The sequence below is a fragment of the Eucyclogobius newberryi genome, unplaced genomic scaffold, assembly GCF_026437365.1.
Source record: "Eucyclogobius newberryi isolate DKJ021-1_F unplaced genomic scaffold, fEucNew1.0.hap1 SCAF_21, whole genome shotgun sequence".
Classification (NCBI taxonomy): Eukaryota; Metazoa; Chordata; class Actinopteri; order Gobiiformes; family Gobiidae; genus Eucyclogobius; species Eucyclogobius newberryi.
In genome coordinates, this window is record NW_027315846.1 from 24,039,448 (window position 1) to 24,057,477 (window position 18,030).

Below are 18,030 nucleotides of genomic sequence, written 5' to 3' on the forward strand. Positions count from 1 at the left end.
GCGGTTGGTATTCAGGTGTTACATTACCGCCAGACTTTCTTCTTCTTCTTCTTCTTCTATGGTGTTTAATGGCGGCTGTTAGTGTTATATTCCCGTCAGACTTCTTCCCCGAAAAGTCCCAAAGTTGAGTTCTAGAATTTAAGGCTTTGAATTGTCATTGTTTCTATAGAGCTCATTCACCGACGTCACAAAACCACGTGATCGCATACTGTGCCGCCATATTGTCCGTCACTTGTTGCGTTCCTATGCACTGATATAGCGTGGAAAGTGATCTCAAACGTAAATTATAGAGGCCCCAGTGCTTTCAGATTCCACAAACTCCTTGGATGAGCTACACAAAGGTCGATATTTAGAAAAGCTGCGATCAATCAACTCAGATTTTGATTTGATGCCTGCACTGGTCCAATGGTTCACAAGTCCGAATTTTGATCAAAGGGTCTTCGCCTAAAACTAATTCTACAGCGTGCGCGGAACACGATATACTTTATATATCCGGAGCTCCAGCGCAGGCAGCGGTGGTGAGTCTGCATGCCCGGGGCTGTCAGCTCCCTCCGCCGCGCGAGTGAGTGACAATTTTGATTCAACTACAAATAGTAACTTAACAGATATAAAATGACGACTACATAGTCTGATTGTTTGGTTCCCAGTTCGAACGTTTTATCGCGCTGTCAATTCTTTCCGGGTTTCTCAGTATCCGATATATTGCTGCACCAACTGCCACACATACCTTCACCATTTTGATTATAGTAAAGCGTCCAATATCATTAATGAGGTTTTGGGCCTCTTTGACCCGTGTTTCGTTGTAAATGGAAGCAGACAGACGGCAGTATTGAATTGGCTTGTAGTGGTAAACATGATCAGCCCATGGACAATATGGCGAAACAAGCCTGGGGTGTTCGTGTGACGTCACGTGAATGAGCTCCATAGAAACTGACTGGTCTTCGATGATGTCACGCCATGAATCTGCTGGCGCGTTTATTTTTTTCCCTCTCTTCTTCTTCTGTGTTTTATGGTAGTTGGTATCCACGTTTTATATTACCGCCAACTACTTCTTCTCCTCCTTCTTCTTCTTTGGTGTTTTATGGTGGTTGGTATACATAGTATTACATTATTGTCACCCACTGTAGTTGTGATTCTTGGAGTTACTTGCCGTGCATCTACTGGGTTGAGCGTGGACAGGAGACCAGCGAAGTCTGATTCTCCAAATGGGGTATTTCTTTACTCTGACTCCTATTTAGTGCCTTTAGCACGTTTTCTATTTCTGCCCATTCAAGCTCTTTTCCTCCAAGGAATCTTCCTGCAGCTTTAGCAATGATCCTGATCCTTCCAGTTTTATTTTGAGCTGCACAGTTAATAACATCCACCATAAAGAGTACAAAATCCTTCCTGTCTACAACCAAGGCATTCTCAGTGATTCTGGAAGGTTCACACTTGGAGGCTCCACACTTGGAACCTTCAGACTTCAGAGCAAGGCTGGCATCTCTCACTGTATCCACTTTCACCTCTTTACTTGACACTTTCTTGACTGTATCCTCATAGGATATACCTTGAGAGACTTACATTTTTTACACCTCAGGCCTTTTGCTAACTTCACATCCCCCGTAGGCAAAGCTATGCTCTCCGCTACAGTTACAGCACTTCAGTTTTGCCCCTTCGTCACACTTCCCATTCTCGTGATCTCCTGCACATTTACCACACCTTTGCTTCCCTCTACAGACTGCTGCTACATGACCAAAGCGCTGGCACATGTAGAACCGTAGGGGTGGTGGAACATATGGTCTTACTACTTCATAGCTCATGAATCCAATGCAGACTTTACTAGTGTAGCCAGCGAGGGTGAGGCCTCCACTCGTATAAGGCTATTTACATCAGTATACAAGGACACAGGTTCGTACATCGATCAGAGGACAAGTTGTTTAATTGTAAGCATAATTTATTTATACATTTAGCTAGTTTTGTGGATTGGATGGTTTAAAGCAGGGGTGTCCAAACTTTTTTCACTGAGGGCCGAATTCTGAAACTTATACGGAGCAAAGGGCCACAAACAACCTGACAATGTCAAGTGATTCATTTTGAAGTTTTTCATTTGACATAGTTTTGATGAGCCTCCACACCTTTCATAAGACTTGGATCATTAGTATTAGGTTGGTATAACATCAAATGCTTGATTTTTTTCCAATTTTACAGTAAAAGTACTTCTATTTGTTGTTTGGGCCAACTTAGCAGGAAGCGAGAGGGCCAACAAAAATTGGTCTAAGGGCCGCATTTGGCCCCCGGCCCGTAGTTTGGACATGTCTGGTTTGAAGTGTTCTTGGTTCCTTTACAGCAGGCATGTCCAAACTACGGCCCGGGGGCCAAATGCGGCCCGCATCTTATATAAAATATAATAAAAATATAATAAAAATAAAGATCTACAAGAACTAATAGTTGTTGTGTTACTCGGCATATCCATGATGAGACGAAATAGAGACTTTTCTTCGTCTCCTGTTTTGTGCTTCACGGAGACGTGGCTCAGCGAGTCTGTCCCAGACTGCGCTGTACAGCTGGAGCTTCCAGCTGCTCCGCTCTGACCGACTGAGAGCTCTCTCCGGGAAATCATGCGGCGGAAGAGTCTGTTTGTACATCAACAACGCCTGGTCTTCAGATGTGACGTGATCTCCAAATACCGCTCTCCTGCTGTGGAATATATTTTGATCAACTGCAAACCATTCTACTCTCCACGTGAGTTTGCCCCATTTATCCCGGCCGCTGTTTACATTCCACCGAGCCTGAACGTGCAGGAGGCACAGCTCGCGGACCAGTTTCTGAGTATGGAGCGGATCTTCTTGGACTCATTGTGTTTTATCCTGAGCGATTTTAACAAGGGGAATCTCAGCCACGAACTACCAAAGTACAGACAGTTTATAAAAGTCCAAAGAGAAGAACATTCTAGATCACTGTTACACAACAGTCAGCAACGCCTTCCGCGTCAGACCACGTCATGGTTCACCTGATTCCCACGTACAGACAGAGGCTGAAGCTCTCCAAACCTGAAGTGAGGACTTCTAAGAGGTGGACCAACGAGGCAGTGGAGGAGCTACTTGCGTGTTTGGACATTACAGACGCTTTTCAGAGCTGCCACAGATAGTTTAGATGAAGACACGGACACTGTGACGTCGTACATTCGAGCGCACAGGACTGGTGACAGAGAGCGCTACATAGACCAGAAGCCCCCCATGCTGCAGATGACCGGAAACTGGCTCAGCAACTCAGCTCCTTCTACTGTTGGTTTGATGTGACCACCCCCCCCCCCCCCTCCCCCCATGTGGCCACCTCTGCCAACCCAATCCCGTACTTTCTTCTCCTGCTCTTCTCTCTGTACACAAACTGCTGCACCTCCAGCCACGACTCCATAAAACTGAGCAAGTTTGCGCACGACACCACCCTCATCGGGCTCATCTCGGACGGGGATGAGTGTCTACAGCAGAGAGTTGGACCGGCTGGTGTCCTGGTGCAGCGGTAACAACCTGGAGTTCAACGCCCAGAAAACAGTGGAGATGATCGTGGACTTCAGGAAAGTCACAGCCCCCCCTCACCATCTCAGACTCCCCCTTCTCCACTGTGGACTCCCTCCACTTTCTTGGCATCAGCACCCAGGACCTCAAGTGGGAGCTCACCATCAGCTCCCTCATCAAGAAGGCCCAGCAGAGGATGTACTTCCTGCAGCAGCTGAATAAAGCAAAGCTGCCAGAGCAGATGATGGTGCAGTTCTACACGGCCATCATTGAGTCCATCCTGAGTCCATCCTCACCTCCTCCATCACCTCCTCCATCACCTCCTCCATCACCTCCTCCATCACCGTGTGGTACGCTGGAGCCACAGCCAGGGACAAACAGAGACTACAGCGCATTGTGCTTCTGCTGAGAAGGTGATCGGCTGCAGACTTCCATCTCTGCAGGACCTGTACGTCTCCAGGACTCTGGGACGAGCAGGTCCGATCACAGCCGACTCTTCTCACCCTGGACACAGACTATTTGAGCCACTCCCCTCAGGCAGGAGGTCACTCCTCTCAGGCAGGAGACCACTCCCCTCAGGCAGGAGGTCACTCCCCTCAGGCAGGAGGTCACTCCCCTCAGGCAGGAGGCCACTCCTCTCAGGCAGGAGGCCACTCCCCTCAGGCAGGAGGCCACTCCCCTCAGGCAGGAGGTCACTCCCCTCAGGCAGGAGGCCACTCCCCTCAGGCAGGAGGCCACTCCCCTCAGGCAGGAGGTCACTCCCCTCAGGCAGGAGGCCACTCCCCTCAGGCAGGAGGCCACTCCCCTCAGGCAGGAGGTCACTCCCCTCAGGCAGGAGGCTACGGTCCATCCGGACCAGAACCTCCACAAGAAGTTTCTCTCCCTCTACCATTGGACTCATGATCATTTCTTAAACACCTGTCACTTTAAGTAATTTAATCACTCACTGCACTACATCTATAAATTCAACTGTGAATTTTGTGTACATAGAAAGCCTTTTTTATTTTTATCGTATAGCAGATTTAAATTGTTTTTGATTTTATATACATTGTTTTATCATTGTTCGTTGTTTTGTGTGGCACCGAAACACCAAAGCAAGTTCCTGTTTGTGAATTCTGTTCATTGGCAATAAACCTTTTCTGACATTTAATGGTGATTGGCAGCCAACTGAAAAGTTTAATTTACCGCGTACTGTAGTCCTACGTCATCAAAGTATGTGCATTACCATAAAAATATATCTTAAAAACAAAGAGGAAGGAGCAACTGCTTCATTTATGCAGAAACTCAACAAAATAAAGACTGAAGAGACATAAAATGAGTAATTGACTGTAATGCATTACATTTGACAGACTGTTTTTTTGCCTTTTTTTGTTCCCTTTAGTCATGTTCTGTTCTTTGTGGTGTTCTGTTCGTTTTTTTTTTAAATAAAAAAATAAATAGAGAAATACTTTATTACAATCATAGGCAGCAAAGCCAGGGATCAGGTAACAGGTAAGAAAAATCATTTACAGTAGTTCACTTAGTAATAGTCTAATAGCCTATTAAAAGATCAAACGTAAAGCTTCAGGGCCTCTACTAGCAATCAGCAGCTATTTACACCTCCCATTACCATTCAGTCATTCCATAAATAATAAATTACAATCTTACAAATATTTTAATGGGATCCTGCAGTTAAAACTCTGCACTTTCTTCATTTTAACTTTGAACAGATTTGTTCAGGGCGGAAGGCACTTGAGACCACAAACATCAGTAGTTTTACCCAAGCATGAAACAAATGACCCATCAATCTTAGTCAATAATTCCTCCAAATAAAACTTAGAGATATGACAATGCAATTACATCAGGTACATAGTTAGTTGAAAGACGTAGACTTCACTCTTTCAAAAGTGAACTTAAAATGTCCATATTTAATGTCATGGCGATGTAAAAGGTCTACAGCAGCTTTTGATGGACGATCTCCCAAATCATCAACTTTCGGAAAAGAGGCATGTGGCACTGCAAAAAAAAAAGTGTTTAGAATGCAGTATTTATGTAAAGAAAAAAACTTAAATAGTTAATATTGGCGTTATACCTGTTTAAAGGTGAGAGGTCGCTCCCTTGCTATAAAGTCTGCATATTTACAAGCAAAGACACCGCAGTCGCTGCCGTTCTTCTGCTGGGGAATCTCCTATGAAAGGCGTTTAGAAAACTAATTTAAAAAGTGAGCAAAAACAATTATGCAAATGCTCTCGAGTATAAGTGGCACATACAGTGGGCCTCATGCTACAGACGGTCCATTTACTGATGTCCAGCTCTCTGCTTTTCTTCACTCTGTGCTCATCTTGCATGTAGCGTCTGAAAAAATATATGAAAATACAATTATTCAAAAGAGATTTGATGTATATTGATTTTCAAAGCCCTTACAGTAAGAGTTTGCCGACGTCGTCGTGCCTCTGTCCCATCGAGTCGTAGGTCTTCACAGATTTGGATTTCAGGTCGATTACCTGCAGAAGGGGAGAATGTTAGAAGTCTGTAATCCCTCAGTCATCCAGGTGGGTCCATCGCAAAATAAAATCGTATTCTGTCAACTGATCAAAAGAGTGAATAATATGTTTGGTCACTCATCCAAACGGCTTCTTGAGTTCCTCTGACAGGGATCTGATAACTCACTGCCTGACATCTGATGATTTAACAGAAGCCTGTCCAGAGGAACTGAAGAAGCGACTTGGATGAGTGGTCAAACATATTTATTCTTAAAATATTTGTCCAGTTGACAGAATTCAATTTTATTTTGCTAGACATTAAATGGTTGAATATGAAAAAACCTCAGACTGATGATAGCAAACTGCTTGAAAAGGACAAATATGCATTTTTCGTATTGTTACAGTCTTTTAAACATTCTCAACCTTTACTTCGACATCTATTGGTTTAGAACGGAAATTGTCTAGAAAAGCACAAATTAATTCATCAGTCTGACTTTCCCCACATCAAGAATTGAATGAATGCAATTTGAATGCTCAGAACGAGTCTGGTGATGATTTATTGCAGCGCAGAAGATCTCAGAGCTCTACTTAGTGTTTTCTGAGGCGGCGAGGGAGTTATGACATGGTTAAAAGCTTAAGAAAATAAAATGTGCATAATATGTCCTTTAATGCAATAGGAATAATCCAAATAGAATGCCTGACGCCACAAAGAAAATCTTTTTATACCAATATTGATACTTTGTCATGCCCATAGTCCACAAGACAATTTTTGATCCTAAATATTAAGAAGAACTGAAGACATTTTTTTACAATAATGGGAAAAAAAGGATTATAGCCATAAAGCGGCAAACTCCAGTAAATATTTCCCACATGCCTAGAAGAACGTACCGCCAGGGCCCAGTGGACTCCCAGGTGCAGAGGGACCAGAATGAGGTCACAGAGGAACAGGTCCACAGCTTTAGTCCAGCGCTTCACAGCTGCGTGTCCTCCAGTCTGCCCCGCGCCCAAACCCTGCAGCTTAGGGAAGAAGAAGGTGCTGAAGGAGTACACCCGGGGCCCTCCAGCAGAGCTTCTGTCCATCACCAGGGAAAGGTAGAAGTTTATCACCTACAAACAGACATTCACCTTTATATAGAGCATTTCAAAAAGTGAAGCAAACACATTTTCTATCATTAACAAAGTCTTTATAAAGAAGGTATGAAGGAAGAAATTAAAAACTTTGCACAAGCATCTTTCCTCTTTTGTTTAGGTCAATGTTTTTATCAGCAAATAAACCTAACATAAAAATAATAAACAGTTTTGAATTTTCAGGGTAGAAATGTTAATTTCCCTTTTCTATTAAAAAAAAAAAAGGATTGGAAAATATAAAGTTCTAGCTTCAAAATTGCATAGAGTTTCAGAAGACAATATATTTTAAGGCAAAGTATCTGATATTTCAACATTCCTTAAAGGCGCAATGGAGGATTTTTCAGCGATTTGAGAACGCAGGGGGAAGTGCGCATGCGCACTCCCCCGTGCGGACTGATACAACACACACATGTGTTTGTTTATTAGCGCAACGGAGCGCATCGCATCGCTCGTCTCCCGTAGATTTCTGTCCACTTCTGCGTCAGCTCGAACTGTCTTTCTCCGTCTTCATTTTGCCCCGTACACTGAGGGAACTATATTATGATAGATCCATGCGCTTAGGCACGCGGAAATGTGGGGACGAGCCTGACGCGGCTGCAGGTGAGCGATAGGTGCGTTTTATGATTGATACGTGCCAGGACTAATGATTTATCCACGCCACGAGGAAATATGATAAAAAATTTGCTGAAGAAAATCGTCCATTCCACCTTTAAGTAACTGTTCAAATTTGAACTGTGTCATAACTACCTTTTCAATATAAAATCTAAAATACAAATGTAATAATAATAATAATGTTAAAATAATAATGTTTAAAGCAGGCTCTGATGTGAGGCTTTTACTGTGACAAACCTCCTTGACTTTTCATATTTTGTGATATTCTGAGGTTAATCCCATTAAAATCTCATCATTCATTCCACTTTTACCTTCATTCTGGAATTTAGAACGTTAGTATTGTTATTGATGCGATGATCAAACCCGGGTGCAGACTTACCTCATCATTGAGCCAGCCTCCTTCCTGCAGCGTGGCCAAGTCCCTTTGAGTGATGCGCAATTTAAAAGCTGCACTTAATACCAGATTGGGGTCCTTCTGAGACAAAGCAGAAAAAACTTCAGCTGCCATATCCTGAAACACACACAAATCACATCAACAATGGAGTAAAATGAACAGTTAAATGAACAGTACAGGGTTGTTTAAGTCGTCACGTCCCTATAATTAAAGCTAGTCTTACATTTGAGAGACAAGAACCATGATTGAGGCAGAAAAGGGTCCCACCTTGCTCAGCCGTGGTATTTCGTCATCAGTATATCTGGCATGTGCGCTGTGAGCAGAATAGGACTCGGGGAGGCTGGTAGCGGCAGGAGCCTTGTCCACCAGGTTCAGCCGAGTGGCCACTTCAGTCGACAGGTCCACCTCAGCGCTCTGCAGCTGTTCAACGTTTAGTTTAGAAAATGTCATGAAAATCTCCGCATGATGAGATGAATTCAATGAGGCTTGTTACCTTGGTACTCCTTGCATGTGCGTCTTCAAGAGCTCCGCTGAATGGATGACTAAAATTGGCAGCGCACCATCTGGAAGACATTCACTTTGTTTGTCATAAAATGGTTTATTGTAATAATGTGTAGTAATAACAGAGAAAATATAGCCGCAAGCGGCAATGATCGGCCCTCGCCACACCGCCGCTAGAGGAGGGGGCGCTAACACGCCCCAATTGTCCTTTTATTACATCTACTGCTGAATCTGTGACGCTGTCACATCTTCTCCCCTTTGTTTTACCATCAAAAAGCAATTTTATTTTGAATTCTTGGCAAAATGTGCGGCACAGACACTGTGACTCTTTGAATAGAAATGTGGATAACTTTTGACGGTTCACCCCTGAAGATGAGTCTCACCAAATTTCACGTTGATAGGGCTGACGCCCTGGGAGGAGTTTGTGAAAGTATAAAGTGTAAACATGTTCTGGCAATTTCCCCATTGGAATAACATGGGAGGTTTCGGTCATCGCTACGGCAACGCCATAACAATTATGACATGGGTCTCATTGACTTTATTGATGGGGATGCCAAAATTGATCAAATTTCATAAAATTTCACAAAACTAAACATTTAACCTCCATATAATATCTGTAGGGGGCGCTGTGGTGCCAAATTAATTTATTTCACTTCAATTACGTTTAGCGCAAAGAGTTTAACAACTGATTCTAATTTGACGCAATTCGGACTTTATCTGCGCAAGCGGCAGAAATGTTAAATTTGGGAGATTTCTGAAATTCTAGCTAAAGTTTGCGGCTTTGCCGCTCAGAGACCGTGACAGGTATCAATGTAATTTGAATAACTTTTGATGTCCCACTCCTCAGTAGCATTTTCACCAAATTTTAGCTTTTTAGAGCCAACACCCTGGGAGGAGTTCGTAAAAGTACGACGTTTGGAAAAACTCCGAAGTCATGTTTAGCCATTTTTGAAGCAATATGGCCGACATTTGGTTGGGCGGACGGCGTTGCCGTAATAATATTTTTTACTTCTCTTGTCACCATCTACCTCTGCGCCAAATTTCATGATTCTACGATCAGACTTTTTTTTGGGTTATTTCCTATCTCTCAATGCATTTTTGGTACATTTGGGGGCGCTGACGCGCCAATCTTTTTTATTTTAGAAAAAGGAAATAGCCAGAATGTAGAGAGGCACGATTTTTAGAGGTGTGCAAATTTTTGTGACTTTTCGTCAATGTTCACTGGGTGAAAAATAGGGGGGGTTGGTCCCGAGAAGAAGAAGAAAGAATTAAAGCCGCAAGCGGCATCCAACGGCCCTCGCGGGCCGCCGGCCTTCCGACTCTGCGCTTTCGACTTGATAAAGATGGCGCCCTTATTGTGTTGAATTAAAAAAGAATTTGACAGACGGCGACACATTGGACATGGCCAATCAAGTGCAAATGAACACAAGTGTCAGACAAATGTGCGGGTCCGCTGTACAGAGACCGTGACACTTGGAATAAAAATATGGATAACTTTTGATGCCCCACTTGTGTAGATGATTTTCCCCAAATATGAGCTTGATCGAGCTATTGCCCTTAGATGAGTTTGTTAAAGTGTGAAGCGTAAATGTGAACATTTCAGAGATTTCGCTGTTTTCCCATTTCTGACATATATTTGCTGCGCCGCCGCACAGAGACCGTAGCACTTAGAATATAAATATGGATAACTTTTGATGCCCCGCTTGTGTAGATGATATTTCCCAAAGTAAAGCTTGATCGAGCTATTGCCCACGGAGGAGTTTGTTAAAGTGTGAAGCATGAATTTGAACATTTCAAAGATTTGGCGTTTTCCCATTTGTGACAGTATATTTGCAGCTCCACGGCACAGAGACCGTACCACTTGAAATCAAAATATGACTGACTTTTGATGCCCCGCTTGTGTAGATGATTTTCTCCAAATATGAACTTGATCGGACAATCGCCCTAGGAGGAGTTCGTTAAAGTGTGAAGCATAAAAATGTGGTGATTTGAGCGATTCTACGATTTTCCCATAAGGATAACATGGGATGTTTCTGTCATCGCTACGGTTACGCCGTACAAAATATGACTTTGGCTCTCATACTTTTATGATTTGGATGGCAAATTAGAATTTTGTTCAAAATATCATGTCATTTGGAAAAACTATTGTTTATAGGCCACTCTGAAGGCCAAATAGTCAGAATTCTGGGAAACGTTTGCGGCTCCGTCGCACAGAGACCGTAAAATCTATCCTTAAAATTTGGATAACTTTAGATGCCCCACTTGTCTAGAGGACGTACACCGATTTTGAGGTCGGTGGGCAAAACGCACTAGGAGGAGTTCGTTAAAGTGTGAAACAGAAAAATGTGGATATTCGAGAGATTTAGCGGTTTTCCCATAGGGATAACATGGGAGGTTTATGTCATCGCTACGACTACGCCGTAAAAATTAAGGCATTTGTCTGATTGGCTTTTTTGATCGGGACGCCAAAATAGAATTTTGGGTAAAGTTTAGAACATTTTAGTAAAACTAATTTTTTACCTTCAATGTTAATTTAAAGGTCACTCTGTAGGGGGCGCTATCGCGCCCATTTCAATTTTGTCATCATAAACTGGTCCAAACTAGAAAGTTGAACAACTGATTCAAATTTGGTCCTAATCGGACTTGTTTTGATCAAATGGGAACAATTTTTAGATCTGCAATATCCCAAAATAAGTTGTCCAACTTTGCGGCTGCGCCGCACACAGACCGTAAAAGGTATCTCAAAAAATTGGATAACTTTAGATGCCCCACTTGTCCAGAGGACGTACGCCGATTTTGAAGTTGGTGGGCAAAACGCCCTAGGAGGAGTTCGTCAAAGTTTGACGTGAACAAAATGGCTAACACAGCGTGTTTTCATTTTCAAAGGAAGATGGCGGCCATAGGGTAAGTCTGGGGGCGTGGCCACAATAATATTTGTTTTTTGTCCTCACAAGAGGAATGCGTGTTCCGAATTTCGTAGCTTTACGACAAAGTTGACCTCGGTGCGTCTCCCATAGGCGCAATGTATTTTGACTTTTGTCGGTGGCGCTGTCGCGCCATTTTTTTAGAAAAAAAAAAATGGCCCAGAAAAAACAAAATTTTTCGCCGATTCTGAATTTTGGGCAAAGTTTGGTGAGTTTTTGAGCATGTTCAGGGGGTCAAATTAGAGTTCAAAGCGATGAAGAACAAGAAAAATAATAATAATAATATTTTTAGCAAAAACAATATAGCCGTTTCCCCTATAACAACAAATTATACATCGTTTGAAAGCTCTAAGCCTTCCCGATGCCGCCATGGGGTGGAATCATCATTACGAGCGCTTACGCGCTCGTCACTCCCTATTCCATCGGGATGCCCCGCCCACTCCCCATAGACTTCCATTGATTTGAGCAGATACAAGCATGGCCCATGCCTGCGGCATGGACTCTCGCGTACGGGACGATGCCAGGAGGGTTTTTGGAGGAATGCAGCGCTTCGCGCTGCTGTTGTCAACAAGGAGTGACAATTAGTGAATGGGCTACGCCCATTCACTAATTGTTGACTATTTCTGTCATAGCAGGAGTAAGTATGCATGATCCATGCCTTCGGCATGGGCTAGTTCACTGTACTTGCCAGGGGCGACGGGGTACCAAACATGCGGGCTGTGCCCGCATGTTTGGTCAGACAGTTGCAACGCTGCCTTCGGCAGCGTTGCGGGAGCAATAGGCCCTCCGCCCTGCTGGGGCTCGGGCCTAAAAATAATAATATTTTTAGCAAAAACAATATAGCCGTTTCCACTATAACAACAAATTATACATCGTTTGAAAGCTCTAAGCCTTCCCCATGCCGCCATGGGGAGGAATCATCATTACGAGCGCTTACGCGCTCGTCACTCCCCATTCCGTCGGGATGCCCCGCCCACTCCCCATAGACTTCCATTGATTTGAGCAGATACAAGCATGGCCCATGCCTGCGGCATGGACTCTCGCGTACGGGACGATGCCAGGAGGGTTTTTGGAGGAATGCAGCGCTTTGCGCTGCTGTTGTCAACAAGGAGTGACAATTAGTGAATGGGCTACGCCATTCACTAATTGTTGACTATTTCTGTCATAGCAGGAGTAAGTATGCATGATCCATGCCTTCGGCATGGGCTAGTTCACTGTACTTGCCAGGGGCGACGGGGTACCAAACATGCGGGCTGCGCCCGCATGTTTGGTCAGACAGTTAGGGAGCAATAGGCCCTCCGCCCTGCTGGGGCTCGGGCCTAATAATATTCCGATGCGAAAACAATGTTTCCCATTTTTCAAATATCATAAATTATACATTTTCGGAAAGCGCTCGCGCTTTCCTACCTCATGGTGTGGGTCCCTGGTCACTGACGGGTACTTTCGTTAATTTTGAGTGGGCTCCGCCCACTTTTTGTTTTTGGCCCTCTATACAGTAATAATGTTCAAATTTTGCATTACATGCTTATATGCACGGAACATGCAAGAAATGGGGAACGTATTCGTGAGCTACTTAGCGCTTTATATGGGGATGACGACCGCGAATGTAAAGTGCTCGTTTAGTGCGCACTTTTGCACGGGCTTCGCCCGTTTACACCGGTAATGTTCCATTTTCCTACTACTAATTAGTATGCACGGGGCGTGCGTGAGTGAAGGAGTGCGTTAGTGAGTGTTTGGAAGTGGGCGAGCGCTTCGCGCTCGATTTCGTGCGCACTTTCGCAGCCGTGCTTCGCACGGCCTTACGAGATTAATAGGCCTCTCGCAGCTTGTGGCGCTCGGGCCTAATAACAGAGAAAGCTGTCAAACTATGTTCCACAGCATGTGCACTTTCAAATATGTAGAGTTCTCATGCAAAGAAACCGATTATTTTCATTCAGTGTGCCATGAGGAATTACTAGGTGCGCCTTAAAAATGATCCAATTTGAGTCAGTTATTTAAAGTGGCTTGTATCTAATTTTTTTTTTCATGTAATTAAGTAAAAATCTGTTTTGCCCCAGCATGGATACTGTATCTTGTAAAAGCAGCTCTTAGGGTTAGAATCCGCTGAACGCTCTCGGTGTCTAATTATAGAACATTTTAATCTGTACTAAGCAAGTGCAGTGTTCGCGTGCTAATGGCAAATCTCTGCTCTGGGCTCTGAAAGTTGTGAAAAGCGCTTTTAAACTCATCAGTGATTAATTACGTTGCTTCGAACTCATTGTGTAAGTGAGCGATAACTTGGACCGCAATCGAGCACATTTAATATAACCAGACGCCGTGCAATGGCAACGAGCGATTGCAAGTGACTGCATAATTCATTGCCGTATTCTGTACAGTTGCCGTGATGATTGTGTCACGCCTTTGACGGCAATATCACTGACGACACCAATCACCAACATTGCGCCGCTCTTACAGACGGGGGAAATTGCAACTTTGACGACGGATCCCCCAAAAACCGACAAGACTGAGGGATACTGAACGCAACAGCAAGGATCAAACAAAGATCATCTACAAAACGGACTTTGAATAACGAAAATCGGACGAGATGCAACCTGCAATACCTGCCAAAAAACGGGAAGAGAAGGAGAACGAGAGTCAGAACGAGAAGCCATTGTGAGTGACAGTGTGATGCACGGTCATTTCCTGTACAGCTGCCATGATCACTGCAGGACGAAAACACTGCAGACGCTACAGTTACTGTAGAAATACTTGTAGAGTAGTAGTTCTACTAGTACTTCTAGAACTTTCTACTCCTACTAGAACAACAAATTACTTCTAGAACTACTACTACTCTGCCACACTAAAAGATAGGAAAAGAGACCAAGGAACATCAAGAGCAACAGCACCCTTGAGACAAAAAATATCTACAAAACGAACCTTGAATGAGGAATATCTGACAAGAAATGCGACCCGTGAAACGGTCCCAATAACATATTTCTATAATAATAAAAAAGATCTTCCAGAGCTATTAGTGACAACGTAATGCAATTTTGCCCCTCTCATTTCTTTTTTTTCCTTAAATGGTATAAAATAAAACAGATCCTTTCAAGAGGTACAACTACAGTAGGTGGCAGTAAATGCACATTTTCAGTTCGCTTCCAACCGCCATTAAAAGTAGCTGAGTGCTCTGAACCTTAAAAGGCATCAAATCTACCACTTTTGCCAAACAGATTAATTGCACTTTATTTGTCATGTTTTGGTGGAAATGTGGTTTAACAAAAGTGTGTTTTGACTAAAGAAAGTTGAAAAAACAAACAAACATTGGATCATCATATAATATCATTGACTTGCACTCACCTGCCTTTAGGAGTTTGGTTCCTCCATGTGAATACACCAGAGCCCACTGTCAAACAGAGATTAACATCAGTCCAGAGCCTTTTTTTTACAAATGCAAATACATTTCTATAACAGGAAATAAGTGAATAACTGTCAATGTAGAGCGACCCACCAGTTTGTCCAGTCCTCTTGACAAAGGGCTTATGGGCAGATAAGTGTTCCGTTTTTGATAACTCACTGGAAGACAATGTTCATATTGTCAGAATTACATTCTATTTTTTCTAGACATGTAATAAACTAAATATCTTACTCTTGTGGCTTTGATTGGTTAAAAGGTAGAGGTTGATTCTTGCTGTACTTCTCAGACACCATCTCCAGCAGACGTCTGTAGTGTTCTTTGTCATTTTGTCTAATAGTCTAGACACAACATTTTTTAAAATCAATGATAAATTATAAAAAAAGTTCTTTATCCAATTTGAAATGAGAGACTGCAGATCAGAGCAGCAGAACGTGGCCTGCTGCGAGTCGTTACCTCTTCCACCGTGAGGCTGGGCTTGTAGCAGCGGCTGTGTCCATAAGTGGAGCCCACAGGGTCCACATTGTTGGCCCCCAGCCTCAGAGCAGGCCTGGACGGCAGGAGCTGGAGGGAGCCTCTTCTGTCCCTGTCAGGCAGACCGCCGTCACTGCACATGCAAGACAAGGATATACAGTTTTTATTTCTAAAGAGAAATCAAAATCAGGCTCTTTTCAATCTCACAATCATTTAACACAAAAAACAATAAAAAAAAAAAGGAATAAGTTGACTTGCCTGTGCTTCCTCATCAAAGAAGGAGAGGAGGTTTTAAAGGGATTCTTAGCTCCACCTGGTTTATCTGTTAGAAGACAAACTCCCAGATTGTGAATACAGAAACACATGACAAATGGGCTTAAATTGAGTGGTCATCTTACCCATTATCCAGTCGGACTTTGTAAAGTAGGAGGTGTGGAGCTCGTCGATGCCCATCGGCGTCACAAACTGCATCAACACAACGACATGTCAGAACAGAACGGCTCACACGGTTTAGAGTCTTACAAGGTGGTGGCACAATGGAGGATAAACTGGCTTGCAATTTAGCCAGAACGTGATTGTTTAAGGAAAATGGAATTTACACCATGAGCTCAACTAAATGGCAGGATTTTGTTCTTGCAGCTTTTTCTTGCTGACCTTTGAAAAGTCTAAGCCAAAAAGAAGTTTATTCTTGAGGCTCCAAGAACAGAAACAAACCTCTTGCTTTTTATACATATAACATTTGCAACATCTTGAATTTGATCATATTACACGTTTTCATTTTCTCAGACAAGGCGGCTCAAACATAAGCACACTGTTGCTGATGACAGAAGAAAGAAAGTACTAAGCAAATAAAAGGTGTGTACTGTGTACCCGTGTGTCTTCATACTGGGAGTGCTGCTGGTGGCTGGTCTTTACTGGCCTCCTCAGCCTGAAGAGACCTGCGACACCAGCGACCGTCTTCTTGACAAAACTCAGGACTACATCTGGAAAAGAAACGCAGATAGCACATGTTTATGTAACGGTTCAATAATCCAGGGAGACAATTATCAGACAAAAACAAACTCAAGTTACCTCTCTTCCTTCGTTTGACCTCCACCTCGCCTTTGTGAACGCTTTCATTTATGTCTATGCTGCAAAACAAATCAAATGTGCACATTATTATTCATTATACATAGAGATTGGTAAATTGAATTTGATAGGTCTGGATAATTTGCTGAAATTAGAGTTAAATTAATTCCCATTTTTATCCTTTATGTTAGTCCTCGTTTAGAACATTTTTTTTTTTTTATACCACCTAAATAATACCAACAGACAGATCTGGACCTAAACTAGCCAAAGGACGTTATGGATAGTCGCCCCATCAGCATTTAGTTTAAGAGACATAAAAAGTGTTAAACAAGTTTGTAAACCAAATTCAAAATAAATGGAGGCAAACTTGAAGTGGAACATAATGCGATTTCAATGGAGAAACTGAGATTCACCAAGAATATCACGTCATTTGATAAATCACGGGTGTTTTGGCAAATGATAAAACATTTAACATATGTAAATTACAAAGTTTGTTTATAGACATTTACTGATACAATTCTAACTGGTATTTTTGATGAAAGCCAAGAATAATTAAACATTTCAATCAGATATATTGAGTACTTTACCACATATTATACATTTTGTGCAGCTCAAATACAATTGTGATGCTAGGTATAGATAATATAAAAGTAAACAGACATTTCTACACTGAAAATAGATTAAATCAGAAGTTAGTTTGATTTAATTGAACATCATTCTGGAATTTTAAACATTTTGATGACATAACAGTAAGCTTTTTAAAGGGTCTATTAGGACAAAAGAAGAGTAAATAATTAGCCTGAAACGCTCCTCGCTCCCCATTGTATTTGCGGTGACGATGGCAACAACGTGCCATCAACACGAGACCTTAAAGTCCATTTCCACAGCTCGACCCGAGTCATTACGATGACCTAAAACACAAGTGCGTCCCAGAGCCTGGTCACAGACGGGTCAGACCTGTGGTAGCTCCGTTTGGCCGCTCTGCCGCTGCTCTCCACCGGCCGCTGAGCTCCGCCGCCGCCGCGCACGCTGCCCTCGCCGCCGCCGCTCTCCTCCGCCGGACACTCGCTCAACTTCTGCCCAGCGAGGGGCTCAAACAGCGATGAGATGCCGTCAACTATCCATCCATACATCCCAGACAAGTGCCACAAAATGGGATCGAGTGGTTCTAGGCTGGCCAGGACGAGAAAATAACGGAGGAAATGCAATCTACGACACGTCCAAGCAGTGGCGCGTTAGCATGTCGCGTTAGCATCGCGCCAGGCTCGTGAGCCGTACGTAAGGATGTGCGTCATGTGTCGAGGTGAGCTTGTTGTCTGTATGAGGGAGGAAGAGGAGGGCGGAGTCGTGAGGCGCCTAGCTAAACGAACGGTTAAAAGAAGCGCTAAGAAAGTGAGAAAACAAACGCACCACGGTCAGAGGTTAAAGGGCACCAAGGGGACAGTTATTTTGCAGCATGGTTATGTAACTGAGAAGAGTTTAGAGAGATTATCTTATGTTGTTATTCACACAAGATAATGCAGGAGTGAGCATAGGAAGATCGCTTGATTATTACATTTTTCCCCACGATATTACTTTCTAA

General features: G+C 43.2%; 1 protein-coding gene across 1 annotated transcript; it reads right to left on the reverse strand.

Annotated features, from left to right (window-relative positions):
* Positions 1 to 4,965: 4,965 nt before the first annotated feature.
* senp2 (SUMO specific peptidase 2) lies at positions 4,966 to 17,729 on the reverse strand. The gene is made up of 17 exons (XM_072457814.1): positions 17,406 to 17,729; positions 16,452 to 16,510; positions 16,251 to 16,363; positions 15,779 to 15,845; positions 15,639 to 15,702; positions 15,363 to 15,513; positions 15,141 to 15,247; positions 15,003 to 15,067; positions 14,852 to 14,897; positions 8,584 to 8,653; positions 8,358 to 8,510; positions 8,076 to 8,207; positions 6,845 to 7,063; positions 5,898 to 5,977; positions 5,744 to 5,828; positions 5,566 to 5,661; positions 4,966 to 5,489 (listed from the first exon to the last, which is right to left on the reverse strand). The coding sequence occupies exons 1-17, from the start codon at positions 17,579 to 17,581 to the stop codon at positions 5,427 to 5,429; spliced, it is 1,746 nt and encodes a 581-aa protein (XP_072313915.1). The 5' UTR covers positions 17,582 to 17,729; the 3' UTR covers positions 4,966 to 5,426.
* Between the last annotated feature and the right edge of the window lie 301 nt (positions 17,730 to 18,030).